Source organism: Panthera tigris, chromosome E1 (assembly GCF_018350195.1).
Source record: "Panthera tigris isolate Pti1 chromosome E1, P.tigris_Pti1_mat1.1, whole genome shotgun sequence".
In the NCBI taxonomy this organism is placed as follows: Eukaryota; Metazoa; Chordata; class Mammalia; order Carnivora; family Felidae; genus Panthera; species Panthera tigris.
This window is the reverse complement of record NC_056673.1, coordinates 36,182,184-36,197,177: the sequence shown is the minus strand read 5'-3', so window position 1 is coordinate 36,197,177 and position 14,994 is coordinate 36,182,184. Positions and strand designations below refer to the sequence as shown.

At 49.4% G+C, this 14,994-nt stretch overlaps 1 protein-coding gene and 2 long non-coding RNA genes across 5 annotated transcripts in view; 2 read left to right on the top strand and 1 right to left on the bottom strand.

Moving 5' to 3' along the window:
• The window catches only part of CALCOCO2 (calcium binding and coiled-coil domain 2), a 36,580-nt gene extending 35,525 nt beyond the window's left edge, over positions 1-1,055 (top strand). For all 3 annotated transcript variants that reach the window (XM_042965442.1, XM_007085723.3, XM_042965443.1), the window contains exon 13: positions 34-1,055. In XM_042965442.1, the coding sequence (XP_042821376.1) occupies positions 34-210 (177 nt within the window). In that variant the 3' untranslated portion in view covers positions 211-1,055. The remainder of the gene's footprint in view (positions 1-33) is intronic.
• A 2,709-nt stretch (positions 1,056-3,764) lies between these two features.
• On the top strand, positions 3,765-5,230 carry LOC122233413. The gene is made up of 2 exons (XR_006210958.1): positions 3,765-4,556; positions 5,013-5,230. It is a non-coding gene; the product is annotated as an uncharacterized LOC122233413 (long non-coding RNA).
• A 4,632-nt stretch (positions 5,231-9,862) lies between these two features.
• Positions 9,863-11,017, bottom strand: LOC107179985. Its single transcript, XR_001510727.2, has 3 exons — positions 10,953-11,017; positions 10,292-10,452; positions 9,863-9,896 (listed from the first exon to the last, which is right to left on the bottom strand). It is a non-coding gene; the product is annotated as an uncharacterized LOC107179985 (long non-coding RNA).
• Positions 11,018-14,994: the final 3,977 nt, after the last annotated feature.

Genomic DNA, 14,994 nt, shown 5'->3' with positions numbered 1-14,994 from the left:
CCTCTGTGCTGACCTCTTTGCCCTTCCTCCCAGCTCGCCGTCAAGAAGTGCCCCACCTGCAAATCCGACTTCGCTGGCGACATTCTTGATTTCACCTCGGAGCAGCAACGCCCACAGCCCCTCTGTTTGAGTTGTCCGATTTGTGACAAGACCTTCCCAGCAAAAGAGAAGCAGATCTTCGAAGACCACGTGTTCTGCCACAGTCTCTGAGTGTTCCGGCCTCTTGGATCTATACCGTACATAGATTTTGATAGGGTAGAACCTATAGCTTCTACTTGGAGTTATGACCCAAGACCCTGCCTAACGTGAAATTATTAGGGGTTTACTCAGTCCTGCTGCCCTAAGGGTGGAGTCATGCTGATTATGTGGTGAGGGCTGTTACTTCCATCCTTGTGGGTTACAACTACTTTTTAAATCCCATAACTAGCCGTGGCCTGCTCTCCCCTCTGGCGCCCAGCCTTCCGAGGGTCTCCAGCACAAGGGCCCTGGGACGGAACTGACCGGCTTGACTCGAGTGCTAAGTGATTCGTTTTCTGAGTTGTCCCAGCGCCCTTCAAGGTCAGGCCTTGAGTGGTTTTGCCCTCAGTTCTGAGTCTTAAGCCTGCGGCTGGTGATTGAGCAGCGGTTGAGAATTTCTTCCTCCTCCTCCTCCTCCTCCTCCTCAGGTCCCTTCCTCCCACTGATGGCATTAAACTGGGCAAAAATGTCACTGCAGAGAACTCAGTCATCCAATTTGGAGACCAAAGGTTTCACAGCTCCCAGCAGAAGCATCTTATTCCTGAACCCTGGACACAAAATAGTATTTCAATCACAGGCCTTCTCTCTCTCTGGATACCTCTGTTTGGCATTTTCTACTCTTCGATCTTTCCTATGCACGTAACTTTTAGTGTTGTAAGTCCTTTCGTAATGATTAGTAGGACCTGTTAGAAACTGGGTTTGCAACTTTCTGAGCAGGTGAGTTTTGAATATGGAGAAGTCAGAATAATGAGAGCTATTAATCTCTTTAATACTAAAAATAAACTAGTCCTCTGTTTCAGGGACGTGGGTAACTTCAATTTGGTAATTTGAGTTTGCGGTCTTTTATTTCTAAGCTTAGGAGAAAAGGGTAACCAAGAGGCCTGTGGGACTTGTAGGCCCCAGCAGCGATTTCCCTTCATTTGTCTGAACTAGTCAACAAAAGTGTCCCGGCCCTTGTCTTGAGACGGAGAGCAAGGTGACGGAGCATTAGTTTGAGAAATCTAGGGCTCTTCTTGTTCCAGCTTTCCGTGCACTTTTTGAAAGGGAACAGTGTGGACTCTTCGCGAACCAGGTTCTAGTCCCTCCATCCAGATTTGCCTAATTGAACTACAAGAAAGCAATTCCATTTTCTCTCCCCCTCCAGGGACGGAACAAATGGAAAGGACTCTCAGGCAGGCCACCAGCGGGTCACCATAGAGACTTGTACAAAAACCTCAGAATGATGTAAGACATGATGTCACGAATCAGGTTGAGCCAGCCTCCTTCCGGGGTTTTCCCTACGTGATTGGAGTTCGGCCCTAGACCAGCTATATTGCCCCGGTCACCGCTCCTTGTCTTTATTTCTCCTTTGATAAAACGAACATGAAACTGTACTCCTGCTTCTCCTCCTCCCCTATCAGCATTTCAACGAGCTGTCTCTTGGACGCCCAGCCTTTCGCCCCTTAAGGTTCCGATGTGACATTAAGAGGAGCTCTGGCAGAGAAACGTAACGGGGAGGTGGTAACACCGTTTTCCTGGCAGATCCCTTTCCTCGCTGCAGAAATTCTGCCGCTCCCCAGATAGTTCCAGTGGAGAGCTGCAGTTTCCTTTATTTTGCACTCATCAGCTCTTAATTAAGCACATGAATGGCGAAGAGCAGTGGTGCACATGATCCAAATCAGTGAATACCAAAAAAAAAAAAAAAAGGTGCTAATGATCCTTTTTTTGCTGGACGTAAAACAAAGCATCTTTAACCACTGTTCGTTATCCCCAGCTGCTCTTACCAAGGATTTGAAGGGGAAATTATGCTCCAGGCGGCTCCTGGTGAAAGGAAACAATCATTCTCCTATAACCCACTCCTTACCCCAGCCTTTCCCCTCTCACCTCCTTGCACCCACTCGTTTTAGAGCCGTAAAATACCCCGCAAAAAAATAGCAGGAAGTTAACGGGGGCAAACGGTATCTAGAGCCCAACTGGGTTTTAGAATCGTACCCATCATGGCAACCAGTTTCCCCTCCTAACTCACTTGCTCTTGGTCTTAATATGAAGGTGTTTTTGCACTATTTAGCACGCTTCCGTCACCCGGCACACGTGTGTGCGAGAGCGTGGTAAGAGAGAGCTAGTGAAAATCCGGGACGTGAGTGTCGGCAAGGCAGTCCGAGAGCCTGGGGCCCTAAGAACACCTGTAGCTTCAGCCCTGTGCCCTGGGATGAAATGAAACTGCCCTGATGTTTAAATATCATTCTATGATTTCGGGTGGTTTTCTGCAGTGGCCGTGGGACTGCACCGAGCCGAGCCCGCTCTAAGCTGGTCTCCTAGCAACAAATGGCAATGCGATGAGCCGCCCCGGCTGAGCGATTGCAGTCCCCCTCGTAGAAAAAAAAAAGACGCAAAGTGGACTCTCCGTGGGGATCAAACCCAAAGAGACACTCACCTAATTCCCCTGAGGCGACCAACAGGGGGCCACACGCTCGGGGAAGTTAGGCGAGCCCCAGCGCTCTCCTTAGTTGACCTCCTATAAATATTAATATAATTGTCTTTACCTGCATGTAGCGGTTTATCGTTTGGACCGCGTTCGTGTATTCCACGCAGACTTTCAGTTATCTCTGAAACGGCTCTGAACTCCCAGTTTTGTAGAGGAAGAAGTTGAAACGTGGAGCCATAACTTGCCCATCGTGGAAACAACCCAAATGCCCATCGGTTGATGAGTGGGCGAATGAAATAACGGCCTGTCTAGGGGACGAGATATTATTTGGGAGCAAAAAGGAATTGAGGGGCACCTGGCTGGCTCGGTCGGTAAAGCACGCGATTCTGGATCTCGGGGTTGGAAGCTTGAGCCCCACATTGAGTATAGAGATTACTTAAAAATAAAATTTAAGGGGCGCCTGGCGGGGGCTCAGGCGGTTGAGCGACCGACTTCGGCTCAGGTCGTCCTCTCACAGTTCGTGAGTTCGAGCCCCGCGTCGGGCTCTGTGCTGACAGCTCAGAGCCTGGAGCCCGCTTCAGAGTCTGTGTCTCCCTCTCTCTCTGACCCTCCCCCGTTCATGCTCTGTCTCTCTCTGTCTCAAACATAAAAATAAAACATTAAAATTAATTAATAGAATAAAATTTAAGGGGCGCCTGGGTGGCTCAGTCGGTTGAGCGTCCCGCTGTTGATTTCAGCTCAGGTCATGAACCCAGCGTCACGAGATCAAGCCCCCACGTCGGGCTCTGTGTTGAGTGTGGAGCCTGCTTGGGATCCTTTCTCTCCCTCTCCTCCTGCTCGTCTCCCCTGCACTCTCTCCCTCTCTCTGAAATAATACAATTTATTGTGCAGATAGTGGCACAATTACACACTTTATTTTATTGAATTACTTTATTATTTTTTTTAATGTTTATTTTTTAAGAGAGAGAGAAAGACAGAATGAGAGTAGGGGAGGGGCGGAGAGAGCGAGAGGGAAACCCAGAATCCGAAGCAGGCTCCAGGCTCCGAGCTGTCAGCCCAGAGCCTGACGCGGGGCCAGAACCCACGAACCTCGAGATCATGACCTGAGCCTAAGTCGGACGCTTCACCGACCGAGCCACCCAGGAGCCCCTGAATCACACACTCTAAATGGGTGAATTGTGTGCTCTACGAATTCTGTCTCAAGCTGTTGTATTCTTAAAAGGTCAAAAAGCTTGCGAAGGTCATCCGCGGGTTCACAGTAGAATATCTTGAGTACAGCTAGGGAGCTGGGTCCACATTATTGAACTTGGTTCGAAGTATGCTTATTTCGGTACCACCCGCTGCCACAACGGTATTGGGTTCTCCCCCCACCTTGGGCCGGAGGCAGGCAGCAGCTTTGGTGGTGATGGAATCAAGATGAACGGGGTCAGGGCATTTAATAGTGGCCCACCATTTGGCCGGCAGCATTAGTGGTCTCTGGGAATATCTATTCTGTGGAAATGAATGTCCCCAATAAAGTTGGGGGAGAGAGTCACCAGCCACAAATTTCAGATAATCATATTAAGGGATCCAGCCTGCTCTGCCTAATGTTATTACTTTCTCCCTGTGGAAAGAAAGCATATGGCACTCTGGGGACTCAGTCTATTGTTGACTCAGTCAATCAACATTTATTGAGCACCCACGGTGGGCAGAACTAGCACAGGGCCAGGATTTTAAAAAATAGAAAAGTTCTTCCCTTGAGGCATCTACGAGATTAATGAAGACATTCCCTCTGTCCTCGGGGAACCCTTTCAACTGCTGGCGGAGGGTCTCAGGTTTCAGGGGTCTCCTAATCTGACGGGGAAAAGAGACGGCCACCCCCAAAAGCAATTTCAGGACAGGAAAAAAAGGGAAGCCATCGCAGCAACGTAAGGACGTAAGTAAGGGCTGCGGGACCAGAGTGTTCATGAAGGGGTGATCGAAGCCTAAGTTAGTGATGTCTTCTAAGAGGTTGAGGGACAGAAGTGGCAGGCAAAACCCGGATTGTATTCTGAGGGTCTCTAAACAGGGCGAGGGAGAAGGGAAGTCAGAGAAGGGGCCCAGAATGCAAAGGACTCTGAACCAAAAGCACTAGAATATAAAAAGGGACCAGCCTCTGTCCCAGAAGACTGTAATCTAGGTGGATCATGTCTAACACGCTCATCGGAGCTCAGGAGACAGGAGTGAGGGTGGGGGGAGCACGGTGGCTAGAAGGGTATAGGAGTGTCTCAGAATCCCAGGCTTCGGGACTCCCAGCATCCGGGGCTGGAGCTCTAGGCGGCCCAGAACTAACTTCCCTTATCAGCTTATCCTGCTCCTCTGCCTCTGACTCCACACTTCTCGTTCATTCTAGAAGCTGACTCTGCCGCCCGGACAGCATAATGTAGAATGGTGGCTATCTGCAGGCCTGGGTTTTTCAGCTACTCTGTTATTTTTTTTTAATTTTTATTATTCTTTTTAATCTCTATTTTTGCAGGAGACCACCCACCGCAGTGGTTCAAGAGAGCAGTCAAGGCCTGGACCAGATTGGAGATAGACATGGGAGGAAAAAAAAAAAACAACAGAACTATTTTTTTTTAATGTTTTATTTATTTTTGAGACAGAGACAGAGCACAAGCGGGGAGGGGCAGAGAAAGAGGGAGACACAGAATCGGAAGCAGGCTCCAGGCTCCGAGCTGTCCTCACTGAGCCCGACGCGGGGCTCGAACTCACAAACGGCGAGATCATGACCCGATATGAAATCAGATGCTTAACCCACTGAGCCACCCAGGCGCCCCCCAAACTAGAGCTATTTAAGGAGTTGAAACCAGCAGGATTTTTGTGACCCATTAGATGCCAAAGAATGAGGGCATATTAATTTGCTAGGGCCGCCGTAACAAATGAACGCGAATCGGGTGCCTTCAAGCAACAGAAAGTTATTCTCTCATAGTTCAGGTTCTGGAAGCCCTCAGATGTGCAAACCCAAGGTGGCGTGGGCAGGGCCATGCTCCTCCCAGAGGCTGTAGGAGACAGTCCGTTCTTTCAGTGGCTGTTGGCATTCCTTGACTTGTGGCTTCACTCCGATCTCTGCCTCCGTGGTCACAATACCTCCTCAGTGTGTGTGCTCTGCCCGTGTCTTAAGGACACTTGTCACTGGATTTAGGGGGCACCTGGATAATCCAAGATAAAAGATAATCACATCTTTTGTCATATAAGGCGGTGCTCTCTAGCTATATAAGGTAACAGTCACAGGTTCTGGGCCATGGACGTCTCTTTTCGGGGGAGGGGGCACCATTCAACCCACTCCCGGAAGGTAGGGAAGGATAAGTACTAGGGTTCTGACCCAGGCCACCAAGGTAGACAACACAGAAGAAAGAGGGGCTTGCGGGGAGGGAATTTCAGCTTTAAGCATGCTGACTCTGAGGGACTCGTGGGGACAGTCAGTAGGCAGTGGGAGAAATGTGTCGGCAAAGGGCTGGGCCGGAGACGAAAGTCATTGTTGACATAGGGCAGTCTCGCTGAAACCGCACGGCGAGGGCACTAGCCTGGGCAGGGGAGATGGAAACGGTGGGGACAGACCCCGAAAAACATCAACCGTAGGGGGTGGGCAGTCATCCAAGACGGGAAGAAAAGCCGGGAGAGAAGTGGCAGGCTGAAAGGCCAGCGAGAAAACAGCTTCAGAAAAGGAATTCACCCAATAGTGTTAAATACTAGGAGGGTAGGGCTGGAAAGACACCTTTGACTGGGAATTGAACAGACATGCAAACACGTCTACTTTCTCCCGTTTAAAAAACCCACATATGCTCTGGTGGCTCAGTCGGTTGAGCGTCCGACTTCGGCTCAGGGCATGATCCCCCAGTTCGTGGGTTCGAGCCCCGCGTCGGGCTCTGTGCTGACCGCTCGGAGCCCGGAGCCTGCTTCGGATTCTGCGTCTGCCCCTCCCCAGCTCGCACTCTGTCTCCCTCTCAAAAATAAACATTTAAAAAAAATTTTTTTAATAAATAAACATTAAAAAACAAATCACATTTTAAGAAGTTCAAGTATAGTTCTATGAAGCAAACACAATCACTCACATTTCCATCCGGTTTTTTCCATGAGCTTAAAAGAAAAAAAAAAAAAAGACCGTTCATTCACATGTGTGTCCACATGGATGCGTGTAGGCACCTGCCTTGATTCCCGTCGTAAGTATCCTTCTCCCAGTCCTCCCTGAGGGCCTGTCCCCAGCTGGGGGGCCTGAGTTCCGGACCTCGGTGAGGCTACCACCCCCCCCCTCCCCCTGCAAGCCTGTGGGAATGTGACCCTCCTGACCAGGGACACTTTTCCTCACCTCCTCCCACGGAAGCTGCTGCACCTGTTTGACCTGGACAAACACCAGGCGCTTTTCCCCGGGTCAATATTTCACATCCGTGGTCATCCAACCTCAACATCTGCTCCGGGAGGGAGGTGTTGTCTCTGCCCTCCCACTTCGGACCCCCTCATGGTCTCCCCCCCACCCATGCCCCCCCCAAAAGAGGCTCTCTACAAGCCCCCAGGGCAGAGGCGCTTCCTCCTCAATGCTGCTCAGCATGTATCCTCTTTTCCTTTTTAAATCCTCTAGCTTCTGCCTGAGCTAATAAACTCTCTTAAATTACAAGGAGAACCGCCTCCACCTGGAAGCCTTCCCGGATTGCTGAACACTCGGGTACCCGGTCAACGCTGGCCGCCTTGTGTTGAATTCAGTGATCCTGCCCAGCCTCCGGCCGGCACAATCCAATCCCCGCGGGTCCCTCTGTGCTTTTGGATGTAAATGGTCAATTCCCCCGGTATCCGTCAGTGGGCCCAGAGTCTAGCCAAATGTCTGGCTTGCCGCCCTCTGCTTCCCGACTAGCTGCTTCCCACCGTCACCATGAAGGAGCCCTGGGAGACACATCTTCAACTGAACAGCATCTCAAAATAGATGAGGAAGAGAAAAACCAATGCAGAAATGTGACGAAATACAGTGCAAAGCCTAACTAGGAATCGTTCCCAATATTTGTGTTTTTGCTCCCCACATTGGCTGGCAAAGGTATTTTCCAATTGCTCTAATCAGCTTCCAAGAACAGGGACAGACTCTGCCAGTCTGTTCTGTCCCCTCTGTGCTAATCTGTGACCCCAGGACGCCTCGTTTATTATTATGACATTATTTAAAACCGACACACATTGAGTGTTTCCTGTAAGTAAGTCCTGTAAGCCCTTTTTATCTTATTTTAGAGTTTATTTATTTTGAGAGGGGGGAAGGGGAGGGGCAGAGAGAGAGAGAGAGAGGGCAAGAGAATCCCAAGCAGGCTCTGTGCGGTCAGCGCAGAACCAGACGCTGGGCTCGAACTCGTGACCTGAGCAGAAATCAGGAGTCTGAACGCTCAACTGACTGAGCTGCCCAGGTGCCTCTATCTATCCCTTTTTATAGCGGAGGGAGCCAAGGCTTAATGAGGATGAGGATTGGGGCGGGGGTGGGGGGGGGGGTGGGGGGGGTGGGGAGGTGACACAGCGGGTGGCTGAGGGCGGGGCTAGAACCAGGGTTTAGGTTTGTAACACTATCCTGTTTGGGGAAACAGCAAATCCCCGCTGTGGGAGAGGGGGAGGGCTGGGTGTGGAGCTGAGCCTAACTTCCTCTCACCAGCCATTCCGTCCTTTCTGCAATAAAAGTTCATAGTCCAGGAAATTCCCTGCAAATGACAATGACCCTGAAACTTTCCCAAAGATAAGAACTGCTTGGCCAGAGGGGGGGCCTCCCCTCACCATGTCTCTCCCCCCCCCACCCCCTCCCCGCCCCGTAACTCTTTCTTTGCCAGGCTTTCCAGCCTACCTTCAAGTCAGGACAAATCCTCCTACAGTCGCCCAGATCCGGGTCCGCCATCCCCATCAGGGGGACCCATCCTGCCGTCCCACCCAACCCCACCTCTCCCTTCCTTCCCATCTGCCTTCTGGGAGTTTTTGCAGCTCACAGCCTCCACTCGGCCCCAGAAAATCAACTGTTACTGTTAAGCAGTGGGGAGACTTAGGCAGGGCGGCAAAGAGTACTTGTAAAACAGAAACGCACTCGGGTCTAGGAAACTGCTATAAATGGGCATCTTGGCAAGGCCAGCGCTCCGTCTCCTGCGTGTAAACCCCGGGCGATTGCCAAACGGAGCGTCTGTTTATCAACTGCCGCGGATTCAGGAAGCGCCCGTCACCAGGGCAACCCCTCCAGTCCCCTGCCTCCAGAAGTGACCACCCCTGAGATGAAAAATCGCCCTTGGGAAGAAACTAAGGAGCTTTTACTGTTTGCTCGGGGCTTCACATCCTTTGTTGTCGGGAAATTCCTCCTGTAGCCGACATCCGACATCCGTCTCTGTTAATACATCCCGCACAATGGGGCTGTTTTTGTTGTTGTTCCCCATCTACCGTATAATATTTCCTTTTGATTTGAACAAAATCGTGGGCTTCGAAAGCGTGCATGGTAAGCACTGTGTTGAGCACTTTGTATTTGGTCGTTTCAATCCCCACAACAAACCACGAATCGTTAACATATGAACAATTAATGATTAAAGAGATCATTAATGTACCCATTTTACAGACGGGACATCCAGGCTGAGAGAGGTTGAGTCAATTGCCCAACGTCATACAGTAACGGAGTTGGGATCTGAGTTCAGACAGTCCAACTTGAGAGCCCCCGTGCTTAATTATTAACGCTTTGCGTCTCCCTGCAGTTTTCACCTCCATAAACCCGCCTTTATTCCCCTTTGACCCAGGAAACCTACAACGGGTCCCGAAGAACCCAAACACATATTTTAGAGCCAGAGCCAAGGAAGGTTTCCTCCCCATCACTCAATTCAATCTCTGACCGCGTCCACACCAGCCACTGCCCCTGGACAGCCCTGCCCTGCTCTCGTCCCTCTCAACAAAGAGGTTTCCTAACCGGAACTGGGGGACCGTGAGAGCCATTCAGGAAAGCTCCAGAGAACCAGCAGCCCTGGTCACAAGGGAAAAAGGAGCCCCTGTTTCAGACGAGATCTGGCACGTTTAGGGTGGTGTGGCCCTAGACAAAGGAGCCCCTATTTCAACGTGGCTGTATTTGCTAATTAAAAAGCACTTCAACAAAATGCCTTTATTTATTTTTATTTTTATTTTTTTTGAGAGCGAGAGAGAGAGCAGGGGAGAGGGGCAGAAAGAGAGGGAGACAGAGGGTCCCAAGCAGGCTGCACGCCATCACCACAGAGCCTGACGCGGGGCTCGAGCCCACGAACCTCGAGATCGTGACCTGAGCGGAAAGGAGAAGTCAGACATTCGATGGATGGACGGAGCCACCCAGGTGCCCCAGCAAAAGACCTTTTAAGGAAGACATATTTGGGGGGAATTATGCATTCAGTAGTGTTGATGGGAACTCAGCATTGAATTCCTAGCGAGCAAACTGCAGAGGAAAACACCTCGTGTCTCCTGTGGTCGGTCTGTCCTTCGGCTCCTACCTCCTCTCCCTACCTCCTACACGGCCACATCTGTCCCGTCCCTTCTGTACCCCACGGGGTCTGTCACTGGCCCTGAGTTTTGACAACCCTATACCTGTGTCTCCAGAGAGCACTGGGGCCAGCAGAGCTTCGTGGTCCAGAGCCCAGACCCTGGAACCAGACCTCCCGGCCACAGTCTTAGGCAAGTTACCTTGGTGTCCCCCTTTGGCAATGGTCGTGACAGTCTTTGCTTCAGCTCGATGAGTTGACATGTGTAAAGCATTTAGAGCATAAAGAGCATGGGTTTGAAGTCAGCCTTGAATCCTGACTTTCAGCAACTTCCTTAACCTCTCTGAACTTCAGTTTCCCTGTCTGTAAAACGAATCCAACAACATCTCCCTCTCATTAGGGTTCTTGAGAGGATTAAATGAGACAATATGGGTAAGGGACTTAGCACAGGGTGTCATTGGAGGTGAACGCTCAGTAAGTGGCCCTTGTGGGGGCACCTGGGTGGCTCAGTCAGTTACGCATCCCACTCGGGCTCAGGTCATGATCTTGCGGCTCACGAGTTCAAGCCTCACGTCGGGCTCTGTGCTGACAGCCCAGAGCCTGGACGCTGCTTCGGATTCCGTGTCTCCCTCTCTCTCTGCCCCTCCCCTGCCACCCTGCTACCACTCTGTCTGTCAAAAACACACGAAGTCCCCTCGTGTATAAATTGGAGGCCAAAACACCGCAGGAATTCTGTAAGGCCCGAAGGACATGCCTTGGGGTTTCCCTTTCCCTCCGTCCTGCTCCATCCCACCTACTGCCTGTGGGATGCTGACTCGGCCGGCAAGGCCCACTCAAAATGCTGCCTCTTCCCAGAAGCCTACCTGTGTCCCCTACCCGACGCCGACCGGTTCAGACTCGAATTCCTAGACCCTCAGTTCTGTTCTTGTCTCCTGTCCCTTCTGCCCCTTGAAGGCTGAAGGGACAGCACCTCTTCCTGTTTGGCATCTCCCCAGCGGAAGAACTTTTAAGTGCAGGAAATACCACCCCTCTTAAATCTTACCTCAAGACCAAGCAAGATGGGAGTGGGGGGCAGCCGTTGTTCCTGACCCTTATCTTCCGGGGCTTGGCGGTAGAGCCCTCGCAGGAAGAGGGGACCCCGGCCCGGCCGGCCACTCGGCGGCTGAGCTCACGAACAGCCCCCGGAGCCCTCTGGCGGGCAGTCTGGGCCTCCGCAGAACACTCCGTTGGGTTTACTCCCTCCCCGGGGCCTTTTCGAGGGCATGGAGGGCCCTTGACACTTCAGGAACGCCTCCCTCATGTCAAGAATATTAAGATGCCCTCACACATCCCACGTGAGATGGGTTTATCTCCACACTCTGTACAAGTGGGGTTGCAGTTGATCGGTTGGTGTTCTGTGGCCATTTGTTTTGCAGCCATTTGCTTAACTATTTATGAGTTTCCGTTTTGCAATTTCCTCTTTTCATTTTGAAATCAATCGCATTTTCCCGTGCTTTACCCCTAGTCGCTCGGCCGAAGCCTAAGCCTAAGGGATGGGCGGCGGTGTCTCCAGTGCCTAAACCAGGTTGGTTAGATCCTGGGTCCCAGAGCTTGTCAACTCCAGAGCCCATCTGGACCACATGCGTCTTATTGGTCTTTCCACCTTTCATCTATCTATCTATGTATCTGTGTATCTATTTATCTATCATCTATCTATCTATCTATGTATCTATCATCTATCTATCTATCTATTTATCTATCATCTATCTATCCTCTATCTATCTATCTATCATCTATTTATCTATCTACCTATCTATCATCTATCTATCTGTTTATCTATCTATTATCTATCATCTATCATCTATCTGTCTATCTATTATCTATCATCTATCTATCTATCTATCATCTATTTATCTATCATCTATCTATGTATCTATGTATCTATCATCTATCTACCATCTATCTATCATCTTTCACCTATCTATCATCTATCTATCTATCTATCTATCTATCATCTATCTGTCTATCATCTATCTATCTATCTATCATCTATCTATCATCTATCTGTCTATCTATCATCTATCTATCTATCATCTTCCTATCTATCTATCTATGTATCTATCATCTATCTATCTATCTATCATCTATCTATCTGTTTATCTATTATCTATCTATCATCTATCATCTATCTATTACCTAACATCTATCTATCTATCACTTATCATCTATATATCTATCTATCATCTATTTATCTATCATCTATCTATGTATCTGTCTATGTATCTATCATCTATCTATCTATCATCTATCTATTATCTATCATCTATCTATCATCTATCTATCTATCTATCATCTATCTATCTATCATCTATCTATCTATCTATCTATCTATCATCTATCATCTATCTATCTATCATCTATCTATCATCTATCTATCTATCATCTACCTGTCTATCTATCATCTATCTATCTATCTATCTATCTATCATCTATCTATCTATCATCTATCTGTCTATCTATCATCTATCTATCTATCTATCTATCATCTATCTATCTATCTATCATCTATCTATCTATCTATCTATCATCTATCTATCATCTATCTATCTATCATCTATCTATCTATCATCTATCTATCTATCTATCATCTATCTGTCTGTCTATCTATTATCTATCATCTATTTATCATCTATCTATCATCTATCTGTCTATCTATCATGTATCTATCTATCTATCTGTCATCTATCTATCTACAGGTTTCTCCCCACTATCCAAAAGTGGAACGATCCTATGAAACCTTCTGTAAGCCAAAATGGCATAAAGTGAAGACGCCCTTAGCAGTAATTTATATGGAGAATTTCAGCCTTTCTGATACCTTAGGGCACTTCTTGCAAATGGAGGCACAAAACAAATGGAGATAAAGCGCAGATCCCCACAGTCAGGGCAGAGCTCTGGAGGCTCGGTGTTGGGACGCTGAGGGTGGTTGGGAGGGACCGGGGAGCTTGGCGGGGCCACTCTGCTGCTGGGGGTGCTCGCTGCCTCCACAGACTCTCAGCTCACCGCAAAACTAACGCTGGGCGAGTGCTGTTTTCACTTGTTTTCATAAAAGCAAAGATACCCTTTGGGTTTCTCTCAGTGAGTGAAAACAGGTACTTATAAAGGTCTTTTGTAAGAGCAAAGTGGCCTGATGGCTTTGGACAAGCGGTGGGCACCTGCGCCTGTCCAGTTGCCAAGGATGGGAAGGCAGCCATTGGGCAGGAGCTGGAGAAGCGGCGCGTGGTGTGAGACTGCCCTCTAGAGGTTGTGCCCGGAAGGTGCAGGTGGGGAGGCCCCTGCCTGTGCGATTAGCCCACCCCACCGCTCCTTCACTGGCATTCACTGAGCCCCCACCCGTCCCAGACACCATGCACACGCTCTCGGAACAAAGGGTGACACAAAGAGGGTACAAATGGGCAACCCCCATTTTGGAGCGGCTGCTGCACACACATAACACGCAATTACAGCTGGGGGCAATGACTACAATGACTACCCTAATAGCTGTGTGTACCGACTTCTGTGGGAGCACAGGGGGAACGGGAAGAAGTCTGGAACCACAGGGGAAGGCATCACAGATGAGGTGACATTTACCTTGGGCCTTGAAGGGTGAGCAAGAGGTTTCCAGGCAGCACCGGGAGGAAAGGGATTCTGGGCGCATGAGCAAAGGGCGAACAGCCCAAGACCCATCTGGAGAGGCAGGTGGGGCAGATGGCGAAGAAACTCCCATTCGAAAAACAAAAATGTGATGCTCTGGCCAAACCAGAGGGAGGCCTGACCCAGCCGCACAAACGGCCCCAACGTCCGGGGGAGTCACACATACCCAGGACCATGACATCAGATACTTAGACACAGCAGCTGTGTCTCAAAGGGACGGCGCTGAGCCAATGGAAGGGGCGAGGTCCAGGGGAGCAGGGGTGAGACAAGGAAAGCAGAGCCCCTCTGTCCTCTGGGCACCTCCCACCTAAGTGTAATTTGTGTGTAAACTACGTACAAATGGACTGGCAGGTGATCGGTTCTGCCACCAGGTTGTTTCGAGACTTCGAGCAAGTCACTTAATGAGGCAGAACCTGTGTGCTCATCCTGAAAAGGGGACTATGATAATAACACCCGTATCAGGGTATGATTAATACCACATATCATAACAATACCACCTACTGGAGTTGTTTGAGGATTAAAGGACATGAAGGCATAAAAAGGACGTCCTTAACTTGGTGCCTGGCACCTGGCAGAAACTCAGTAAAGGTCAGCGAGTTCCCACAATTCCACCCTTTTTTTTAAGTGCATTTATTTATTTTGAGAGAGAAAGAGACAACAAGGGGGGGAAGGGCAGAGAGAGAATCCCAAGCAGACTCCCAGGCTCAGAGCTCAACCCAGGACTCGAGCTCACGAACTGTGCGATCACGACCTGAGCCAACATCAAGAGTTGGATTCTTAACTGACTGAGCCACCCGGGTGCCCCTCCCACAATTCCATTCTTGACCGACTTTTCTTCTTCTTCTTCTTCTTCTTCTTCTTCTTCTTTCTTCTTCTTCTTCTCCTCCTCCTTCTCCTTCTCCTTCTCCTTCTCCTTCTCCTTCTCCTTCTTCTTCTTTTCAGGAATAGAATTTACTGATTCATCACTTACTTATAACACCCAGTGTTCATCCCAACAAAGGCCCTCCTGTCGCCAATGGCCCATTTAGCCCATCCCCCCCCCCCCGCCACAACAACCCTCAGCTTGTGCTCTGTATTTCAGAGTCTCTTAGGTATGGTTTGTCTCCCTCTCTCTCTTTTTTTAAAATTAATTTTGCTTCCCTTCCCTTATGTTCATCTGTTGTGTACCTTGAATTCCACATATGAGCAAAGTCACATGATATTTGTTTTTCTCTGACTTATTTCGCTTAGCATAAC